Source organism: Podarcis erhardii (genome assembly GCF_964252035.2).
Source record: "Podarcis erhardii genome assembly, chromosome: 10".
NCBI lineage: Eukaryota > Metazoa > Chordata > Lepidosauria > Squamata > Lacertidae > Podarcis > Podarcis erhardii.
In genome coordinates this window covers 41,463,789-41,488,192 of record NC_138500.1, presented here as the reverse complement: position 1 = coordinate 41,488,192, position 24,404 = coordinate 41,463,789, and the positions used below count along the sequence as shown (strand labels likewise).

At 40.1% G+C, this 24,404-nt stretch overlaps 1 protein-coding gene and 1 long non-coding RNA gene across 9 annotated transcripts in view; one reads left to right on the top strand and one right to left on the bottom strand.

Annotated features, from left to right (window-relative positions):
* Positions 1 to 24,404, bottom strand: part of PPFIA2 (PTPRF interacting protein alpha 2) — a 266,876-nt gene that overhangs the window by 13,869 nt on the left and 228,603 nt on the right. For 7 of the 8 annotated variants that reach the window (XM_081878567.1, XM_081878561.1, XM_081878564.1 and 4 more), the window contains 3 exons: positions 23,333 to 23,487; positions 18,681 to 18,774; positions 3,159 to 3,240 (listed from right to left, as the gene is read on the bottom strand). In XM_081878567.1, the coding sequence (XP_081734693.1) occupies positions 3,159 to 3,240; positions 18,681 to 18,774; positions 23,333 to 23,487 (331 nt within the window). The remainder of the gene's footprint in view (positions 1 to 3,158; positions 3,241 to 18,680; positions 18,775 to 23,332; positions 23,488 to 24,404) is intronic. The other variant, XM_081878560.1, reaches the window with a different exon arrangement.
* LOC309351194 lies at positions 10 to 16,870 on the top strand. Its single transcript, XR_014160734.1, has 2 exons — positions 10 to 411; positions 16,693 to 16,870. It is a non-coding gene; the product is annotated as an uncharacterized lncRNA (long non-coding RNA).

Genomic DNA, 24,404 nt, shown 5'->3' with positions numbered 1-24,404 from the left:
AGAGGGTGGGGTGGAGGGTGGGAAACAACAGTGAGCATCAAAAGTAGCAAATCTGATTCCTGAAGTTTTATGCCTGGAGCTGAAATTGGGTGTGCATATTGCAAACATGGGGTGCTTGTTGTTTGCGTTTGACGGGGCTGCAAAAGCAGACCACACTGTCACCTGTTGCTGTTTCTGGCATTCAGGGCAATGCTCCATTGTGAACCTCTTTATTAACCCCAAGTAGCTGCCGTTTCAGTGGCAATTTCTTTTTGCTTTAATACAGTCCTTTCCCTAGTGACAGTGTTAACGGTCACACACTCAGGCTTGGTTCGATTTCCTTTTTGTTACTAGGAAGAAGCAGAGTTATTTTTCCAACCAAAGCATGTCACTGATAGAGACTCTGAACAGGAGTGAACTTGTGCAAAACAGGTAAGGTTTGGGAAGTTTTAATGAAACATTTTCACCCTCTGAAACTGCCTTTCATTCTATAATCCTTTGCTTCAAAACCTCTGGCTTCATCATAGCTTACATGCAATTCAGGTGTAGAGAAATCAGGGGTGAAGGAAGGTGTTGTGACACCTATGACGTAGGGCGTATGTGTGGCATCGCTATGTATGACACATGCGCCATACGTAGTGATGCCGAACATGCGCTCTATAGTGGTTTGCCGCCAGTGCCACTCCAGTGCTGTACGGACAGTGCCGGGATCCCTCCAGCACTGCTACAGCCACGGAGGATGGAGTGCTGGAGCAGCACCGGCAGCAAACTGCTATACAGCACACGTGCGGCGTTCCTACATACAGCGCATGCGTGCAACACCGCACATGCGCTGCACTTAGTGGTTTGCTGCTGGCGCTGGGATCCTCTGCTCACTGCTGCAGCTGCGAATGGAGGATCCTCCAAAGGCGGCCATGGTTGCATGATGGCTGCTCGTGCCGCCACAAGCCCCGTGGGGTGACTTCTTGTCACCTCTGCAGGCATGGAACCTGGGGTGTATCTCCCCCCTGCCCCCACCACGACACCACTGAGTGAAAGGATTTTAAAATTCAGTTTCAACAACAGTGCTGTCATTCTTGGAAACAAATGCCACCCCCAGAGCCAGATTTAGGTTTGATGAGGCCCTAAGCTACTGAAGGTAATGGGGCCCTTTTATATGTCCAGCTGTCCTTTGTCAACAGCAATTTGTCACTGTTTTTTGTGTTGAATATATGCTATATGGTAATTTATGGACCTAATAGGTATCTAAAGCCATTTTATTTGTTTTTTTATCTTATATTTTGGAAATGTACATCCAGTTTTTTTCCTTTAACTTTTGGGGGCCCCCAAGAGAGTGGGGCCCTAAGCTATAGCTTGTTTAGTTTATACGTAAATCCGGCATTGGCCACCCCCCTGCTCCTCTTGTTTCCCATCCAGAAGAAGAAAGCTTTTCACCTGGGGTAGATTATAACTCTAGGGGCAAAAGCAACATAATATTCGAATAGTCTAGGGCAAAGCCACATTTTAGCTTTTAGCTACAAAACTTCCTCTTACATCAATACACTTTTGGTTACCATCTTTCAGCTAAGCCTTCTTAATAATTTAGGCTTCCTTCACGGAAAATGAATGGAATGAAGCTGCTGCTTTCAGATCCTATGATTATCTGCACTTTTCCTTTTTTAAAAAAACTGTACATTTTACACACTTAAATACAGCACCTTTGCTTTGTATCATTTGAATCAAGTTGTTCCTTCCCCATTAAAAAATCCTAATAGCTCAAGACACACTTTCTCTCTCACAACTTGTAAACCAAGTAGGAGAACATATGTTTGAATACTAAAGCTTATTGGGGAGTTCTGCTTCATGAAACACACTCAGTGCTTCTACCTTTGAAATACAAGTGCATGAATCTCACTTCAACAGCAATAATCCTGCACATTGTGGATTGAAACACAGCATCTGTTTTTAACATCAAAGGAAAAGCAAACTCTTTAGCTTTTCTAAATGGCTTGCTTTTTAAAGAACAAACAGATTTATAGTGATTGTACTCAAGAAAGTGGAGTTTATTAATGCTGAACACTCCTCTATCTTTACTGATGTATTCAGATTTTAAATATCGCAGGGAGGTTCAGAAGCCAGAGTGATTCAACCCAGAAAGCAACTTTTCATTTAATAGAACTGAGGATCATTGTTTACAATGTGGGATGTGGTGTTGCTTGCTATTTGTAATAAAACTTTAAAAAAAGGAAAAGAGATTAGAAACTAATGCAGCACAGCAGGTTTATCAACAACTGCTGAATCTGGTTTATCTTATCTTAATCATGCCTCTGAATTCTTAAGATTTCATATGCCCACACTGGAAAACAATAAATCACAGTCTGCAGTGACACCCTAAACTGTCAGCACACTGGGCAAAGGAGGACTAGCCCCTCTGTGACATCAAATCTGATAAGCTAGTGGCAGCTTCAAGGATTCACTATGTCATCAAAGCAGATCAGCCAATGGCATCAGGAGACAAGTGGCAGAGAAAACAAGGACAAGGAATGAGAGAACAAACCAGAGGAAGGAAGGGACTGCAGAACCATCAAGGGATTATAGGCTTGGTGGTTCTCATTGCCTGTTATATCTATAGGTCTTTTGCTAGGTTCTAAGGACCTGTATCAGAAGCATAGCTGCTTCTTTAGAGCAGCATGTTGGCTCAACAATTTACCAGAAATTGTAGGTGACTGCCTGTTCATACAAGTGCTCTCACATGTATGAGGGGGAGCCCCATGGGTACAAAAACCACAGGTATTGGTGTAGTAGGCTGACATGCAAATCCACTCTTAATTCGATCCAAAATCTGAATGCAGCAACAAGCAAAGAAGCTGCAAGTAAAAATTGAGAAACACTGGTTTCTTAATGGGTTGGGTTGAAAAGATCACTATTCATCACAGATCCTCAGATTCGTTTAGATTAATCTGTATTTTTAGAAAGGTTTGGCCATTCTCTGCTTCTATAAGACGACAGCTGGAGAACTTGCTGCTTTGTGCTGGAACGCAGTATAAAGCATTCTGGGAGGCTCTCAGTAAAATGAATGAATTAGTGCTGCTTTTGTTTTTCCTTTATGAATGCCAAACCTGTATTAGATCTTCAGTGATTCATAACATTAAGGTACAATCAGGTATGGCCACCTTTTCAGAAGATTTCCTAGCACTTACCTCTAGCCATGCAACCACTGTGGGCCCATCCCACTGTGCAAAAGGCAAGCCCTTCCTCCGAGCTTCCTCCAGGAGTTCATGCCTAAAAGACCATCACAAATCTATTAAAGCATATGGTGGTACCTGGGAGCACCACAGACACAATTATGCTCAGATACAGTTAGCCTGTGGTAAATCACATCAATATACAGTACTTTAGCTGCCTTTATTTGTCCGTCAGCACTGTTGAACTGTTCAGACCACAGAGAAAATGTTATTTCCCTTGTTGAGAGAAATGGGCTCCCCTGGCCATGAATTCTCTTGCTGAATTCACAGAATCATCAAGGTAGAAGGGACCTCAAAGGTCTAACCCTCTGCAAATGCAGGAAAACCACTTTTACAACATCCCTGGTAGGTGGCCAGTCACTCATGAATATCCAACATGTGGACAAAACCACTTTCAACTTTATTTTTCAGCATTACTCAAACTGCATGGAAAACCCATTATTATTCAGTTGTATTATAAACCATTGCATATGTATGTTTGCTCAGGATACCGTTTAGAGAAAGAACAGCTATTTCCTGCCAAATTAACACTGACTTCTGTAGAAAGTAATTAAGCAGTACAATGAGAGATGGACTCCATATTCACTTTGTTGTAAGAACTAGATTTGAAATACACATGTTGGGCTCTTTCCAAAACCAAATTTCACTTAGTCATTTGAGGGCTTCAGGTGTGAATGGTTACTGGGAGAGGGGGGCGGTTCTTACGTCATGGAAGAAGTGTTTTTGTACACCGTATTGTTTTTGTCAAATCAATAGCTGGCCATTTGACAAGGCCCAGAACTTTCTGGTGCATAGCACCTCCTGCTATGGCTGTTTCAGAGGGGGAAAGTAGAATATGTCACCTGACTGAAATGGGGAACACATATCTTCCACGATAAAGGAGTGCTTGAACACTCCTGATCAAACTGCTTTTCTCAAGCAGTTTGATCAAACTGATTTCTCAAAAACGAAATACATAGGTTATATAATTTCAAGTGCTTTCCATTTTGTACACCAGGATACGTAATTCATACATGCAAACTAACTCTGAAAACAGTTTGATAGCAGGTAGACACTATTTTTCACCATTACAAAAAAAAAGACAGTTTTCAAAATCTGATCTTTTTACACACATGCAAATAAGTTTTTTTTAAAAAAAAAATATTATCAACCAATCACATGATTAATCTTAACCTGTCTTAACTTCATGATGCTAATTTTGAATTTTGCCACTGAAGTCAGTGAAGGTATCTATATGTTTTAAATATCATGGCTCAAGGGCAAGACTGCTCTTTTGATAATAACATTCTCCAATCCTTCCTAACTGAATTTACTAAAGTGAATTTATTCATATACTTGTTTGCAGCTTCTTCATTAAATTATACAGGATAACCTGAAATATGCTGACATTCAAAAAGAACCCCCTTTTTTTGCTCCATTCCTTTAGGGCTGTTAATGAATGAAATGTTGTAGAGTTGATACACTGCTGTTGGTTATTGCTTTCTTTTTCAATTTAATGCAAAAAATAATTAAAACTCATTTTGTTCCATTTTAGTCTATGCAAAAAAACCCCCTAGAATTCAAACTGACCTTCTTACCATTCCATTCTACAAGCCATTACACATTCAAACATATATATATATATATATAGTGGAGTATTAAAAATTACAGTAACGTTGGAGTGGAAGAAATTAAAAAGGTCCATAGAAGGGTAAATGGACCTTGTTTGGCTTCACCAATGAAGCTAAACAGGGGTGGCAGTTTTGTGGATGGAAGATCCCCTGAGAATACTGTTTGTGGCATTCTGAGCTCCAATATGTACGTGACATGGAGTCATTAAGAAAGCAGTTAACTGCATGAATGTTGCAAACACTTCCTATTACATTACCCATGCATGCCAACCCAAATTCATACAGTGTTAGCATGCCAGCCTCTCTCACCCACCCACCACTGGACTGCTTAGTGTTGTCATGCTAGAGTTGGGTGTGTATGGGCCTAGCACACATGGTAAATAACACTGAAATATGACAAGGTATGAAGGGAATGCTGACCTGGGTCAATGATTTACCTATCACCTGAGCCACATATAATTGGGACCTTAGAAACTTAAAGAAAGGGCAAACAAAGAAAATAATAACCTGGAAATACATGCTAAGTCTACTTGGAAAATGCTACTTTTTTAAAGATACCATGGTGAAATCCAATAACAGCTTGCTATTTCATAACTCAACTCAGGATCACTCATTTTTGCAGAAGATGGTGAGCTATGATTTTACCATGGTCAGCTCCTCAGTCATTGCCTTATGCTGTTCATGTGATAGATATGCATAATTATTTGTATTTCGGTCCTTTTGATACCTTTCATGAGCCATCTGGGAAATTAATAGAATGGGTTGCCAAGGCAGTCACCACTATTATTGCGCTGTACAATTGAGAGAATTTTATATCTAATCTTGGCCATTCAATGTCAGGTCTAGTAATGAGCAGAGGACCTACAGTACACTTCTCTGTGTAAGATAAAGGGGGAAAAATATAAATATGAAACGTGAGAGAATAGCATTAATGTTCAGCGAATTCCAATTGAGAACACAAGTGCAGAAGTGGGTGCTGACTTTAGTTTGCATGCCATTGATTTTCAGCCATTTTCTTTCATTAAGATATCAGATGAGCAGAAACATTTGACCTCATTATGCAGATATAATCCAGTGTGGAATGAAATGTTTAAGTCCCACTGGATGTAATAAAGAGTACCTGTTTTTTCTTAGAAGTAGTAACAGGAATGCAGCCTTGTTTATAACGCAACATAGTGCCATAAGCTTAGATTACAGGATAGTATGTATGTTTATCATAGGGAAAAAACCTTGTAAGTGCTGCTGCTGAAGGACACAGTCCAACAGGGAGCCTTCTGCTGCACTTCTGTGACTATCTCCCACTTCAGTAGGGGATTCACAAGAGAACTCCCCAGCTGGAGAAACTTGACTAGAAAATTATGGGACTACTCTCTTCAAAGGTTGGCTGAATGCTGTCTTTGTCAAGGAAGTCTTGGTAGACTGAAATTTCTTATTCACTACAGTGGTACCTCGGGTTACATACACTTCAGGTTACAGACTCCGCTAACCCAGAAATAGTGCCTCAGGTTAAGAACTTTGCTTCAGGATGAGAACAGAAATCGTGCTCCGGTGGTGCGGCAGCAGCAGGAGGCCCCATTAGCTAAAGTGGTGCTTCAGGTTAAGAACAGTTTGAGGCTAAGAACAGACCTCCGGAACGAATTAAGTACTTAACCCGAGGTACCACTGTACTAAGACCTGATCCACACAGAACCTAGTGTCAGGGCTGGCCCAAGACATGTTGGCACGTGAGGGGAACCACAAAATGACACACACACACATACCCTCCCAGGGAGAGAAGGGGTGAGTGAAGATCTGCATCAGGAATTGGGGGGTGGGGGAGAGAGAATCAAATCAACCCAATGGTTGAAGTGCAAATCAAAGGCCATTATGCAGGGATGGGGCTGCTCTGAATTATGCAGGGCAGGTGCAGAGCCCAGGAAACTCCAGAGGGCAACCCCTACCATTTCCTCCCTAGAGGTGGGAGGAGACCAGCAGTGTCTCCTATTTGCCAAGAGGCTGCTGTAGAGGCAGCTTTGGTGAGGCTACCAAGGAGGCAGCAGATCCAGCTTCCAAGCAGCCATTGATGTTACTGTGGTGGCGGCAAGCAAGCAATGCACTCCTTGGAGGCTAGATCTGCTGCCCCTGTGGATCCTGTTGCCTGAGGCAGTCACCTCACCTTGTCTCTTGGGTGGGCCGGCCCTGCTTAGGGCAAAAGGCTGGATTTCAAGAGAGAAGTGCACAAGTTTTTTGCCTCTTCCCCATTCCTGCTGTTACTGTGTTATTGAGAAGCAAAGCACTTGCAACTTTCTCTCCAGGAAGCTATACATTTGCTCCTATATGCTGTATCATGGTTTGGCTTAGTGTTGTGTGTGAGTATTGAACTGCTCCATGAAAGAAATTCAAAACAGTCAACAGCACACAGTTCCACTCCATACAGTGTAGCTAGGTTTCTTTCACAATTTAAAGTCACTATTGAACTTCTCTGGACACATGTGTAATTCATTTTCTATATATATATTCTGCTAGAATAAAGGGGGCGGGGGGAATCCTCAAAAGATAATAAAAAAATCAAATTAAAAGGTTTCAAAATCTAAAAAGTGGGGAAGTTTGATTACTCTTTTAATGAAAGCACAGCTTGCTTAAATAATGCTGTAATTGCTGTGCATATGTTTCAAGGCGGTGAAAGTTATTGCTTTTTCCTAAAAGCATTCATTAGGTAAATGGAAATATAGTTTGGAATTGCTGAGTAGCCACTAGAAGCCAGGGCCTTAACTTTGAATTATAATGAGAAATAATGACTGTTCAAAATATAACACCACTACCATAATGAATCAACCAGCCTGCATAATATGTGGCCTTGGAATCTTATCGTAAGCTTGCGAAATACAATTACAGACCCCTGGAGTTTTCAGGTATATTAAAGCATATTAAATCCATATTTGATTGCATCCATCGTAGAAATACATTTTAACATACAACTCTTAAATTAGTATTTTCTGTCCCTTGCAGCTCCACACACCAAAGGGCTTTTTGTAAGCTTACTGTTTTAATCACAGAGATGTTGGGAAGTTTATATATGTGTAAAATTCTACATACGTTGCATGGAAGGGGCTATACATGGTCTGACTAGGAGTTTTTCTCTCCTACTACCTGATTTTTTTACAAAATCAATTGTTTCAACAGTGCAAACCTACCCATGTCGACCCAGAACCAAGCCCCATTTATTTCAGTGGGGCTAACTCCCATGTAAGTGAGTTTGGATTGCAGCCGGAATAATTTTAGCCAAACTGAGAAGAGCAATAAAAAGATATTCACAAACTTGCAAATTAATTGAATTGGTAAGAAATGAAACCAAGAGTGGGAAAATCAATACAAAATATTGTTGTTCTATATATGGGTCATATAGAACAAGTGAATGAACAAATGAATGAGTGAAATACCAGTGAAACAGTTTACCACAGAGGTAGAGCACAAGTTTTTTTGTCATTTATTTCAGCTCATCTAGAATTTCACTCAGTTCATATGAAAATATATTCATATATCCACAAGTTGAGAACAAACAGGAGTAGACCTTGAAAAGGTCTCCAATGTTGCCCAAGTTTAGAATATTTTAAAGTTTGATTTTGGTTCAACTCTCCACATAGATCTGCAAATTAAAGTGGTTATATAGAAATTAAAAAATATAATAAGAGGAAATAAAAGAAGAAATCCAAATATGGTGCTGAAAATGAATATGATCAGCAACCATTGTGGTTTAACTTACCCAGATGTGCTTTTCATGAGATGAAGAGAGATGGATGGAAAAGAAAAGCACACAAATATTAATGTATATATGTCAATCCATAAAAGAAATCATATGATAGAATAAAAAATTAAAGAAGCAGCATAGAAGTATGATTTTTTAAAATTAAAACCGATCTCTCTTGCTTTAGCTAAATTAAATAGATAACCCTCTACAGAGTAAATACATTTAGATAGCACTAATTTCCCTGATAAAGAAATGCAAATTATTCAAGCTTAACCTTGAATTAAAGGCACTTGAATGTAGAACATACAAAATGGATTACAATCACAACAGAACTAGCCTCAGTCAACACGTAAGAAAAAACATACATTTGCCTTCCTTACAGTTCATCAGATTTGCAACATCAACTCCCTGAACCATTATAACAATTTTCCTTATAATTTATCCACATCCATTAATGATACAGTTCCTTACCTAGGAGCCATTCATACCCTCATCTAAATAGGCTTTCCCCTGAAGAATGAACAAACTGGTGTACAATCTAGGATGGGGTAAACTGGGATGTCTGATCCAGGCTTCCCATAAATACAGAAGCAACTTCCTAATGGAGATTTCATGCAGCCACAATTGGCAGCATACTTCGCAGGTCCCACTGAGAAGAGCAGGCACAAGGGAGGAGGGCCTAATTCTGCTTGGGGCTGCTATGGGAGCAAGGGCTTACATCTCTTCTCCATGGTTCTGATCCTGTTCCCCATTGTGTACCGGTGGTTTGTTTCAGGGGGAAATCACCAATGCAAGGTCACACTGTGTGAATAAAATGGACCCACGTCATATTTTATGCTCTCCATATGAGTGCATCCCTGGAGACACTGTGTTGTATATGAAGAAAGATTGTGACTGAGCGAACTGGTCCGTAGAGATAGATGCAATGGCTTGAGCTGGGAGGTGGTTCATAATGTTTATGCTTCAACAGGGCTGATTCATTTCCACTGGGCCTGGTGGCGCAGATGGCAGGGAGACAGACCAGCAGTAGGGGGAGCCAGAATGGAAGGCAGGCAGAGCCACCCATGACTGCCTCAAGATGGCAGGCAGGTGGGAGCTGGCTGAGGGCAACCCGAGATTGGTGGGGCAGTGCCCCATTTGCCAGAACAGATCTCTTATTTATCTTCTGCTAGGGCATCTGCAAGGGACTGAAGGTTTACTATTAGCTGAGTAGCAAAGATCCTAAAATCTGACCCTTCTCACACTGCTTTGGTAAAAAAACCAACTACCTAATCTAAAAGAATTACCTTTGCCTTTGCTAAAATCACTGAATATTGTCCTTTCTCTTTTCCGGAGAGCGTAGGTATGGCGTTGCAACAACTATATATAAGAAAAAATTATTTGTGGAGGGAGGCGGAAGTTTGTGCGTCAGCTCAGAGATATATTAATATATAATGATTTCTTATGGGTCCTGACACAAAAAGAAGAGGCAAACATAGATTTAGTCAATAATGGGCAATTATAAATAATTAAGAGTTAGATAATAATTAAGTATTCCGAAGGGCTAAACAAAAGCATACACCCTTAGTGGCTAAATTAATGGGGTTTTTTTTCTAGCAATAAGAATCAGAAAAAAATAGATGGAAAGCAATTAATTCAGTTTTTTGTTTTGTTTTAAATTGCACTTAATTACTAGGCTCATTAGAGGCAATATTGTGTATATGACAATGAGCAAACTTATTATTTTTAGTTAAAGATGAGCAAGCCAAACTAATATAATTAAACACTCAACTAAATTAAAAAGGCCCTGATGATAACAAAGGATGGATCAATTTGGGAAATAGATCTTTACACGCAGACAGGAAATGCTGTAGTTAGAATTTCCTACACCCAATAGCTTGGCACGGAGAAGCTCCTATTCCTGAGATCAATACATTCAGCTGCCACCAATCCTAGTTCCATTTTGGGAAGGAGGCCAGCCTAGGGATTGCTTTTCCCCTCTCATCGGCAATCTCTTCAGTGTGATCTGGAAGGGTCAAGATCTACTGCCTTTACAGATCTATAAACTGAAGCTAAGTAGTTGTACATGTTTATATATTGGGACAGAATTAATCCCCCGCCCCATGAAACAACTAGTGTACAATTTGTAACAATACATTTGCTAAAGACTGATGGGATTTTTTTTTCTACTTTCAAATCTAAGGCCAGGTCTGAAGGTTACACCTACTGTGTTAACAGCATGCATTTATAGCACATCCCCCCACCGAACAAAGAATCCTGAAAGCTGTAGTTTACCCACCAAAAAGTAACAATTCATTGCACCCTTAACAAACGACAGTTCCCAAGATTCAGGGGGAAGGGCTGCATGCTTTCAATATGCTTTCAGTGTCTAGTGCATATGGAAATATTATTAGGAACTGAGCTGTACTGTTGTTTGCTCCTAACAAGTCTTGTGTATGTTGTTTGCTCCTGTGCAATCTTAAGCGATCTGCCGATATATATTTTTTCTGTTGTCAACCATGTCCCCTTTTTAAAAAAACTATGTCAAGCAGAGTTTGCCATGAAATGGAAAACAAAACTTTCATTGCCATGCCTGCCCTTTCTGAACATGGACATCTGCTTGGGTCAAGCCAACTCTCTCCCCTTGTGTCAGAACTTTGACTGAAAACACAGAGGAAAAGAACACTGGGACTGTCTTCACAAGAATGGGCACCCTGCAAACCGCCCTGGAGGACCAATAACTTGCACCCAAGCTATGTCCCATGTGAACTGAATGTAATGTTTACACATATCACATGAGTAGGACAATGTGCCAATCTATCACGGAATTCCTGAGTTGGAAAACAGGAGACAAACACTCACGGCATGATACATACTGCAAACAAGACACGACAACTTTACATACCACAAGACAGGTGTAATCAGTCACAAAAGTTTCTGAAAGCAGCAACACTATAACTGCCAACCCAATGCTTAATATTTTATCCACCTAAATAAAACTATATATATGTATATATATAATGCATGTTATCAGCATTAAGTAGATACCTAAAACTGGACCAGATTGCAAAAGCACCTAAATTAAGCACGATTACGATTTATTAAAGTCTGTATGTTATTCAGAAACTAATACTGCATTGTATAATATTGCCAGTTTTAAGAATGTTTGTCTCTAAAAAGAGGAGCCGCAGGATCAGAAATGAATCTAAACAAGTATATAAATAATACACCTGCCATCTCCAAGAAAGGTAATTTGAGGCATTATGATTTTTCTTTCCCCTTCCATTCCATTGCATAAGAAAATTTAAAATAAAATGTCGGTTTAAACTTATTTAAGAAATCAACTCAAAGAAATTCCAACTGTAAAATGAAAGAGCAGGGTTAACTAATAAGCAATTGCTATGGCTACAAGGAGGAAAAGAGGACTTTAAGGGCTCCCCCTATATACGAACTGCCTAGTTATGAACCAATTCAAAAATGCCAGCAGAGAATAGGAAGAAACTAATTAAGGTGGCAGAAGCTGAGAAGCGGAAGTCACTTTTTAAAAAGGGCACTAGGAGGAAAATTAATGGGAACATTAGCCCTGGGATGCCTCAAAAGCACTTCGCTGGGCTGGGCTGCAGTTGCATTTTAACAGTTTAAAGAAAGAGAGCCACAAATCAAAAGTGTAGAAAAGCAGGAGAAGGATGGCTAAAAACACCAGAATACAGCACATTAGCAACAGTCTCATTTGGATTATTCAGGAAAAAGCTGAGAGAACAAATGGCGTCCATTTCAGATGAAATGGCTAGTGTGGAAGAAAGCTTGGTAATGGGATAGTCCTGTAAGGGCTTCAGTATTTTGCCCCTAGAGTGATGCAGGACTGAATTCTTCCAGCACTTATTTTCAGTGCTTTTAAAATTATGGTTTCGGTGCTTTTAAAATTTTACCTCTAAACAGTAAGGAAGTTTGTACACACAGAGAGACCTCCCCCTCCCCTGCTATTCTCCATTCAAACAAGCAAAAGACATTATTAAGAGTTCCAAAGGCACATTCCAGCCAGGCAAAAAACCTCAAGGTGTTAAAGGTAAAGGACCCCTGGATAGCTAAGTCCATTCAAAGGCAACTCAGAGGTGTGGTGCTAATCTTGCTTCAGGCTGAGGGAGCTGGCGTTTGTCCACAGACAGCTTTTCCAGGTCATGTGTCCAGCATGCCTAAACCACTTTTGGTGCAACAGAACACTGTGACAGAAGTCAGAGTGCATGGAAATGCCGTTTACCTTCCCACCACAGTGGTACCTATTTATCTACTTGCACTGGTGTGCTTTCGAACTGCTAGGTTGGCAGGAGCTGGGACAAAGCAACGGGAGCTCACCCCATAGTGGGGATTCAAACCGCTGACCTTCCGATTGGCAAACCCAAAAGGCTCCATGGTTTAGACTACAGCGCCACCCACTCCCAACTCAGGCCAGTGGGGGTGTGTGTGGCCTGAGGAGAGTTCTGAGGCCTGGAAAACCTAATTCAGCTTCCCAGGCCTAAGGTTCCTCAGCACTGCTTGATGATGGGAAATCCAATGATACAGAATACCAGAAGTCATCCACATATTGTAATATATGGATTTCAGGACACTTTTAAATGAATGAATGAAAGAACACCAAGCTACAGAACAGGAGCAACTAGTGGCTGCACTGGCCAAGGTGCTAATTATCAGCCTCAGCTCAACCTCACAGAGTTAATGTGAGGATAAAACAGAGCAAGGGGAGAACCAGGTAGACTTCTCTGAAAGGTGGGGTCTAAGTGCAGTCAAGAGAGGGCTCTTGTGCTCAGTTCCTGCTTGCGGGTCTCCCACAGGCATCTTGTTGACCATTGTGAGAACAGGATGCTGGATGAGATGGGCCGTTGGTCTGATCTACAAGGCTCTTCTGAAGTTCTTATGTAAGACCATCTTCACTGACTTTCCACACCTACACAAAAAGCAGAAAGACTGATTCCCCCTATCAAACCAGCACTGATTACTTCATCCCACTAAGTGGGTGCTTTTGCAGAAATGTTGATCTTCATAGTGCCTGCTGCACCAGTAGATTTCCCATGGGTTGGTATGTGCATCATCCCGCAGCTGGATAAAAGTACCAAACAGTCTGTCATCCCTTTCTCTGCCTCCTAAATGACCTTTTCCTAATCCAAGGTGTGGCTGAATGGCCGTACAGAGCTGTCACACCCTCTCTCTGTAGCTCATGATACTCCTTGCAGCAGCAAGAAAGCACTTCGGGAGATACTCCAATAAGATTCTCCATCTGGGAGCATAATACGGTTTGTTGGCTTGCCTGTGTCCTTACACCCAGCTTGGAGCCATATACTGTACCGTTTGAAAATAAGCATTAAGAATTAGGGAGAACTTGTGCATTCAGATCCCCTTTGATACTGAGCAAATGCAAACAAAGCTGTCAGTTCTCCCCCCTCAAATTATCGCTCTTTGTTACTGGTGATAATAAGGTAGCACTAATCATCTGAAGAAGTGTGAAGAAGTGTGCATGCACACGAAATCTGAAGAAGTGTGCATGCACACGAAAGCTCATACCTAGAACTAACTCAGTTGGTCTTTAAGGTGCTACTGGAAGGAATTTTTTTATTTTGTTTTGACCATGGCAGACCAACACGGCTACCTATCTGTAAGGTAGCACTAAATTCAGGTGCAAAGGCATCCTTGCCAGAGGCTGAAATGCTGCAAGTGACAAATTTGGTAAGCGGCAGAAGGAATTTGTCAGTGTCAGTGTGGTAATTTTGTCAGTGACTCGAGGGAAGAGGTAGTTGCATTATATAGAGGACTCTGATAATTTGTGGGGTGGCTTATCCTTAAGAATTGCTGAGAAGAGAGAAAACCAGGCTTCTTTCAACCCTGGTCACAGCTTATACCCACTGCAGTTTAGAGTTCTTGAATGGCTTGTTAATTAACAGTGTTTATCACAATGCACTAGTAATGCATTGGAATATGGTCAGCCAATACCAAGGAGGATGGTGATGGGGCAGGGATGATAGTGTGAAAGTTCAAACAGTTGATTCTAACCTTGTAGCTTTCCAAAGCCTGAAATCTATGGAGTAATCAAAAATAGACAGCATATATACTTAATTCTTTCCGAGACTAGCTAGGCAGGGAACATATTCCCAGCCTTGCTGAGCTAATATTAATGCACTTTGTTGAGACAGGTGGTATGGGGCAAGAAAGCAAAGGAAAGTAGAGACTTATTTGAAAGACACAGAAAAAGATTTTCAGTTCTGGATATGGGCCAATTGCATCCCAAACTAACATGCAATTTAAATGCTCCAAATTTAGATGATTATTGGAGATGCTTCTTGATACATATATATAGAGAGTATAGCATTTGTATAGGATAACTAAACATCCCTTCAAATTACATTATTATTCCAATTACATCATCATCCAAATGACATTGTAAAATCACAATTAAGCTTTCACTTTGCATTTGTAAAACTTATTTTACAAACATGCACAGCCGACGGTAGTAATTGAAGATGTGACTTAGATGGGTACAGTTTCAATCTGAGCAATATACGGTATATATATTCCGCATTTTAAACTATTTGCTTTTGATTGCATTTTTGACAAATTAAGCCCATGTAGACCTCAGTGAGTTAGCATGTGAAAACTACTATAGATGTATTAGATTTATGAACCATGAAACCACTGAAATGGGAAACATGTTCACATTTTAATAGCTGCTAGACACACATTTGTCCGAGACACTGCATGTCATTTGCATTTTTAGTGAGCATACAAAAATATGTATTAAGTTATAAACCTTCTGTTGAAGCAACAAGGTTGGACCCACTACTTCTGAGAAGGTACCACTTCCTACAGCTCTACTGTAATAAAAACCATCTTTCAAACAATTAGTTTGAAAGTCTGGCCCATCATATAACTGTGGTACATGGGCGCTTTAAATTTACTGGTACCCTGTGAGGTTTCCTGTCTTAGCAGAATGATCTCCCGTGTAATATCTAGTAGAAGGCCAGTTGCCTTGATATCTAAACAGCCAGGGTGCTGTGCAGACAGCAATTTGGCTGGGACACGTTTAAAATGATGCCTGTTGGCCCTATTGGCAATCTTTATGAATTAAGTCAATCTATTGTCCAGAGATTATGTGTCTACAAACTGCATGAACCTACAATCTTTCCATGTGATCTGTACCCTGAAAAAATACAAAGAGTAGCTCCTGCACAAACAACTGGTGTGGGTCTGAAGATTAGGTGAATTAACCCCTCTTGCTTTTTTACCATCTCTGACCCAAAAGTGCCATTTGAACAGGGCTAAGATCTATACACAGATAAGTAGCAGGGAAAGATTCCATGGGCAAGTCTCAAACACAATGTCTGCAAAATTCAGAGCCCCAGGAATTTCTTGTGCGGCAGACATTTTTGGCAGCAGACTGTATTCAGTTGACAATCAAAATCAAGACATGAGAAGTCAATGGGCCAGATACTATTCACCCGAGATTTCTTTAAAAGCTGCTTGATTGATTTTGTAAAGCAAACAGATGGAATAAAGGGGAATCAAAATGAACAAGCAAATAAAGACACCGGTGTGAAAATACTGGTCTCTAAAACATGTATCCTATCACTAAAATTTGCAAATTCATTGTAGGATAGTTAAACATTTAACTTAAAGAAAGCAAAACACCCTACAGGCAACATGAAATTACAGATTTAATAGAGGAAGATAGGAAACATTTAAGGCTGAAAAGGAAATTGGTGGTAGGACCAATAAAAACTAATTCCTTGCCTCTCTGACTTGCATTAAACTGCATAATCCTTGCTTGTTCCCTTTCATACATTCACCATTGTTCTTTCTAGTAAGGAGTAGGCAGAACTCCAGCAATCTCCAACCCCAGTTGCAACTAAACAAAAGGATAGTAGTTGAAGTAATCATATAGTCTTACCCTGCTCACCTCTGCTCCCATTCCCCTAGTCCCCTTTTAGATTGTAAGCATATTTGGGGCAGGGGCCCTATTATATGAGGGATGGTGTTAAACAGAGTATAGTGCTGGCTGGGGCTGATGGGAGTTATAGGGCACTGGGTTGGGCAAGGCTCTGTTAAATAAATAGACATTGGAGCTTTCCTAAGCCACACTGTAACCAGAAGGAGGTCATCAAATTATATGTTACTGCTTCTTTTTCAGAGGCTAACCACAAGATGCAATTACCAGAAACAAGAAATCCAGCAAACATAAAGAATACCAAACCACCAACGAATGAGACAAAGGACAAAGGTGAAAGGCAGGACTAAAGTCTCTAGCAAAATTTTATATAAATTATTAGACTCTTTTAATGAACAAAGATTTCTATTCCAACCCCAAAGCCATTTTTTGTTTACTTCTGTTGCTTATACATATGATGGGCGACAGTGACTGATTTCATACTACACCATCATCATGTGTTATACAGGTATTCTAATAATATTACGTTAGTTTTTCTAGGATGTTAAAATGTAGGGTAGAGTTAAAGGTAAAGGACCCCTGGATGGTTATGTTCAGTCAAAGGTGACTATGGGGTGTGGCGCTCATCTCGCTGTCAGGCTGAAGGAGCTGGCATTTGTCCACAGACATCTTTCCAGGTCATGTGGCCAGCATGACTAAACCGCTTCTGGCACAAGGGAACACCATGACAAAAACCAGAGCGTAACCTTCCCTTTGCAGTGGTACCTATTTATCTACTTGCACTGGTGTGCTTTCGAATTGCTAAGTTAGCTGGGACAGAGCAACAGGAGCTCACCGTCATGTGAATTTGAACCGCCGACCTTCTGATCAACAAGCCGAGGAGTCTTAGTGGTTTAGACCACAGCACCACCCGTGTCCCTTTCGGATGTTATCAGTGCAATCCTATCCATGCCTACTCATAAGTAAATCTTACTGAATTCCATGGGGCTTTCTACTAGGCAACTGGGGTAAGGATTTCAAGTGCTATTCATTACAAATATTTAGGAATGGGAAGCCAGAAATAAAATTTTAAAATACTACAGAAGTTATAACCAGAAGTTATTCCTGAAATCCTCAGTAATGATTTTATACCATTTATAGTCAGAAACCTCTTATCTGATATTTTCTTCTAAATCTAATGGCTAGCTTGGCAGCATGATACAAATTCCAGTCTGGTTCTCTGCTTCTTCTATACAGTCATAGCTCAGATAAGAAATCAGGTAAGGATTCTAGTAAATAGCATGGAAAAGATAAAACTGGCAGAATAATTCTGTTGATTGTAGCTTTGGATTGCTGCATCAGGATTTTCATAGGGTGAACAACCAGGTTGAACAATGAACAGTGAACGGTGAAAATATATTTTCTCACAGTCATACGTGGCATAGAAAACATGGTTAATATGCACTCTACAAACAAAGAGTCAAATGTTGGAACACACCTATGAAGAAACTGACAATATTAAGCAGGAAACTTTTGAGGAAAGGATCAGCAGAAGTAAGTTGAGTGAGAAAACTTTAAGGAAATTTCCAAAGTCATACCATGAGAAGCAACAGCAAAACTTCACAACACTGCTTCAAAACACTGAATAGTCTTATTCCCCCTATAAGTTTTTCCCCCCTTTGTTTTTTTTTTTTAAATAATCTGTTTCCAAACGGAGCATAGCAGGTATTGAGAAGCAGTAGTAATTACAGTTTATCAAAGCCTATGTGTCCTGAATCATAGCAGCTGCTGAATTTAACTTCCAAGTAAATGCAGTGGGTGAAAGCATATAATTATCCTATAATTCATATACACAAAACTCTAGGTTGCCCCCCTCCTAAGGAGAAAATAGAGTCAAAGGAGAACATTTGCATTTTATAATAGGCTGCTCATAAATACAAACAGCCTTTCCTCTTGACCTTCTTTACTGAAATCCACATAGAGAAATGGACACAATCCTTTAGGGTTTTTTTTTTAATGCTGCTTTAAGTGCCAATAAAACTTGTTTTATTTTTGCAAGCTATTGCACTATTTTGATAAATTATATGTTTGTAAATTGTACTGAGTGTTGCTAATCAAATATATTTAAATAGAAAACAAATACCTACTGGATATTCCAAGCAGGTGCAATCCATGCTGAGCATAAGTAAAGGATCAAGGAAATGCACTACAGATGGATGACAGGATAAAAGGAGCATGAATAAGCAACCTACTTTTTCTTTAGTCTTCGGTCTTTCTCTGCCTGAGTTCCCAGTTTGCCTAATCCCAGAGATTCCTGTGCTGCAGCTTCTGTTTCCATGTAACCTCCTGTGTCAAAACAGCAAATAGATTTTCTCCATTGACATTCTTTTCAAGCAGCTCTATTAGTTTAGCATTTGGTCTGTGAAATTCTAAAGTCTGTCTTCTGGGGTGGAAAACAAAGCAAGATACCTAAATCCAGAAGCTACTTCCTCACTATCCGTTGGGACATATAAGAACTAACAACAAGGAAATCATTTGTAGGATGGTCTCAACGACTTAGAAAAAGAAGCAGCAAAAGCCACAGGTACCTCAACAGCAGATTATTAATATACAGTCACTAAAGGTCTTGTTCAAGGTTTCCTGTGAGGTATGGGAAATGTCTGCTGACTGCAGGACTGTTCAATATGGAGGCGAGTCATTATGTACTGATGACTGCATAGCACTACAGGATAAAAACAGAGTCCCCTGTGTGTAGGAAACTGTAGTTTCCTAATGCTTTGGAGAAAGTATGAAATTAGCTGGGTTTTTCCCTAGAGCTGCCTCTAAACAGAATGAAAACAGAAAATGGGCTGTAGCCAGAAGTTATGGGAGTGGAATATATGTATGGAGAAGGGCTTGTCCACACTCCTCCTTTTCCTAATACAGCCTCCTGGGCCTCTTAAAAGTGTCTTCTAGGGGCACTACATCCTACCAAAACCTTTCTTGAGGACTCCTCAGCTGCCAAGAGGCTTCATTTTTTATTTAATGCATTTATTAGATGCCCAGTTGCTATTGATCTCTCTTGGAATCACACAAAAAGGGAAAAGAATATGTACAGAAAACAAACTCACAAAAGTCAACAGCAACAAAATAAAAAAAAAACAGCATGGGAAAGAATTATAAAATGGAGTTAAAACCATACCAAGCAGCAAAATACAACCTTAAAATACCAACAAATATTGGTTGTGTGGGGTGCGGTAGTGAGGAACTGGGGCCAGGAATGTTCCTTTGCATGAGTGGCCTTCCAACCTCCTTACTTATGAATACAACCAATAGTTTTAAAGGTGGTTGAAAATGGGTTGGGTTTTTTTTAGAGGTATCAGTTCCCATTAAGCCTTTCTTCTGCTCGCTGTTGCCTCTAGTCATGCAGGTTTTGCACGTTTTTGAAACAAGACAAAAGCACTTGCTTACTGGAGGCAGGAGTAAGATGATTATACACATCCCTCTTTCAGACACCTTCGAGTCTGGAGACACACACAAACACACAGAGCATGCCACCAGCAATATAGACTGTTTGCACAGACAGATGAAAGATGTACATGCAGGATCACTGCCTAAGATATAGTATATCAGAGTCAGTAAATCTCCTCTTGTTCAGCTGTACCATCATCTGACCAAGCACAGTTAGGACATGCATTCTGTTATGGATCATATTTAAGCGACTTTGAGCTTGAAACATTGGCATGAGCTATAGTGTACCATTGTGCTATTTTAAATTAAAAGCAATACCACAAGGTAACTGGGTGGTTACACAAGTCATATTCTTAAACATTTTCACATGTTTTCTCCATCTCCAATTAGATGGGGTGGAGGGACCCTGTTCTTGCCAACCAATGTGATACATTATTTGAATTTAAGAAAAGACATCACAGATCCAACAATAGAGAACACAAACAAAAGTTGATGTTTCAAAAGCATGCTGGAAGACTGCAGAGAGAGTCAATGAGACGACAAAAGGACAGCAAGTTCAAAGGATAAAGAAGGGAAAAAAGAGAGAAAGAGTTCCCTACTCTCAATCTTAAATATGTATCGTTGAGTCAGGTTTTTTGGGTCGAAGAATTAGAAAACAACAACACTAAACTAGATCTCTTTAACACATTAGGTGACTTGATCCTAGCTAATCATCAGAAGTGGAAAGCTATGGAAACCAAGACTACAGAAAGGACCACCATGGTTTTCTGAAAGAAAATCTTTGATAATGATCATGGACCGGAGAAGATGCAGCATGGTTGAAGCAACTTTTCTCATTCAAAAAGAAAAGAAAAAAGAAGTCCTATTGTGACACAGGACAAAAAGAAACCAAATGACACTGTTTCCAATGTTATAATTGCTGCCATATACAAGAGCACAAATCCCTATCAGAAGGCATTAGATTAGAGGTTGATCTAGACCAGCAAGTACTGTAGATGCCTCCAGGAAGAAGGACTTGAAGGCAATGGCTCTCTCCCATTGTATGGAGGTTCTAGATAGAGGTTCTAGATAGCTAGATAGCTAGAGATATGGAGGTTCTAGATAGCTAGAGTTCGCCTTCTTACGAAGTACTTCATGTTTGACTACAGATAGCTCAAAATACAGGTTATACAAGTTATGAAGGATCATTGTGAGCATCAGTTGTGGGCTTTCCATTCCAGAAGCATGCAAATGGAAAGCCAATCTTTTTCCTGCCATTGCTCTCACACTTTTTTTTAAAAAAGGGGAACAGGTATTCTGCAGAATATACAGTGGACGTTTGGGTTGCGAACGTGATCCGTGCGGGAGGCACGTTCACAACCCACAGCATCCGAAACCCACAGCAGCACGCCTGCGCACGCGTGGGTTGCAATTTGGTGCGTCTGCGCATGCGCAAAGTGTGATTTAGCGCTTCTGCGCATGTGTGACCGCCGAAACCTGGAAGTAACCCATTCTGGTACTTCCAGGTTTCGGCGGTCCACAACCCGAAAAAATGCAACCTGAAGTTTCTGTATCCCAAGGTATGACTGTATTTTATTAATATTGGTTGCATATTTTACTTTTGAATGTACTACTGCTTTGGTTGAACTAAGGTGGAAATGAAAACCCCTGTTTGTTACAAACATTTGGCAGTGATTTACTTCAAGTACTTCTTCAGAACTATGAATGGATTTTCATCCAATTATGCAGTTATGATGTTGTGGTGGGTTACAGTCATGGGGAGGGGGTAGCACATTGGGCAACTAATATTGCCCCCAGGGCAGCTTTTACAGGTTGACATCTCTATTCTGTTCTAAAGAGCATAATGGATATGAATGCATTTATTATATCTTGATTCCTGGGGCCTTCAACTTACTAAAGAAGAAGAAGAAGATAATCAGACGTAATAGTATTTAGTATGCCAATAGTATTTAGTATGCCAATATCAATAAAATGGATCTTGATTAATTTAACTGACAATGAATAAGCCATGGAACAGATATTAAGCTTTTAGTCTGTGCAGATGGGAACATCTAGTTTGTGTCAAAGGGCTCATCATTAAATTGATTGTGAAATATATTGAATGTACCATATTAAAAAAAACCAAATCACCTCATTTCCCCCAATGCTAGATGAAAGGACGGTCTGAACTAGAATGTTACTAATAATGAGAAAAGTGACCATTCTGCACTAAGCTAATTATCAACCTATTTATTTTTTGTTTATATACACTATATTTCAGAATGTACAATATTTTACATGAAAAGTTAAAAATATGGGGGTTAGGCAGGCTGTATTCACTATTTGCTTGCCCCAGAGTAAACTGGGGCTGCTCACTAAATATCCTAAATATTTAGGTTAAATATTTGTTTCCTTGCTCTTTCTTGTCAATAGGGATGTGGAAACTGAGAAGTGGAAGTTTCCAATTTTATTTGAATGAAATGATTCAGGATAAAACTTACCTAAAGTGTTGCCCCTGAATAACGTAAATGGACAATGATATGAAGATATTAAATACGAACTGTAAGACACTGTGGAAATTCTTCATATTCTAACAGGATCCATAATCACCAATATGTTCCGGCCATCTGTTTCAAATGACAGTTACCTAAATCTTTGTTTTGTTTTTACAAATGGCAACTTAGCAAAGCCACTAAAAGGTGTAGTTTTATTGAAATGAATAGAATTACAACTATTAGTCACTTTTACTAAGTCAGCAGCAGCAGGATTGGGGCCAGAGTTGCCTGCCTCCCCTTTTGCTGCTGTGAGTGGCTGGCTACAAATGTCCTAGTGGCTCTGCAAACCACAGTGGCATAGGCAGGCAGTTAGCATAGCTCTGCCAGTGTATGGATACTTTTGTGTCTTATAATCTATCTGAGTATAAGATCAAAACAGATAGGAGCCTTGTGCTATGAAGACTGGAAAAGAATCCAGGAGGGGATTCATGGCAAGCAAACGAAGGCTAAAAGCAACTACATTCATAATAGGAGCAAAAGCATGGGAACCAATGCCACTTTGAGTTTTCTGCTAGCCAAGTCTTCTGTCAAGTTGGATGCTAAACAAAACTGAAAAAGGACGGTGATGGTGGTTGTGGAAAGGGGCCTTTTAGCCAAGTCAACAGATTCATATGTTTGCTGTCAAGGTTTTTTAAACTGTGTAAGTGTTAGCAAAGTTACACTTTCGTAATTCTGTAAAGGCAGCAGAATTAAGTAAAGGAATCTCATCCTATCCCCCCTGCTCATTTAGAAAAACACAGTGAACGATGTGACAGTCAATACTAGTTATGGTATAACAGAATTATGTGGAAAAGATCCCACCAGTTTAGAAGAGAAATGAATGTTTGGAAAAGCAAAATGAAACTGAAAAAGAAGCCAAAACCATTAAAAAAAAAATACTGAAAAACAGCGACCCGAGCCTGGTACAACTAATTCCTTACTGAGCTGTCCAAGTCGAGCCTTCTCTTTTTTACCGAACAAACGTCCTATTGAAGACTTGATTCCTTTCTTCTTGGGAGCTTTGTGTAGGGAATCCTGGCTGCTACTGACACTGCCAAGACCAATGCTTTCTGGCTCCAAGGATGCAGGCAAGCTACTATAAAATACACACAAAAGATAGATAATACATTATTGCCCTTATGAGGTCCTGTGCCCATCCCCTCCTAAGCAGCTGTGCAAACAAATTATCTGGAATCTAATAAGAGTGTCTTCATAATTGGAAACATTAATCAGGTTCTGATGGCTTCTTTCCTGCATCATAATAATATTTAGAACAGCACAATGGCTAATTTTCATGTCTCACTAATGCTGATCAAGATGATTCAATCTAACAAAAAGTGACAGAAAGGAGATATAATTCATCAAAGCCCTATTAATATATTTTTTGGCTGGAAAGTTCAGAGAAATATGTGTTGAGAAGAACCAAACAAATCTGAGTTGTGACAACATTGTTTTCAACCCAAAATGGGATTTTTAAAAATCTTACCTGAGAAATTTCTATTCTGAGCAGGAACAGGGTGAAAACCTAGTGAAAGGTATTTTCCTCCTACTAGGCATAGATGCAGAGCAGTATTTCTGAGCGTATCCAGAGAATGAGTCCTATAAGTTCCAAAAAGCAACCAACAGCCATGACACTGACTGGAGGTGGTGGTGGTGGTGGTGGTGATAGGCTTCTGAGAAAGATTCCCTGCTCTATAGCTGGGCTTGTATCTGCTGCAGGTAGATCTAATCTCTCTTCAGGTGTTTTGATGTCATGCATTGTGATCATGCAAAGGGGTAGGGCTATAGGGAGGGGCATGTTAGCCTTGCTATTTTCGTACATGGCATCAGAGCACCTGAAGAGTGCTCTCGTGTATGAACTCTGGCTTGTAAGAGAGCTCTCGACCATGGGAAGGTGAGCTAAGACTTGTCTTTTGACTTTTGCTCATTTGCTGCTGAACAGAGGTATAGCTGGTGATACAGAAAGTCTGGAATAGCATAAATGTAAACTGGATTTCAAGGTTTTGAGCCATT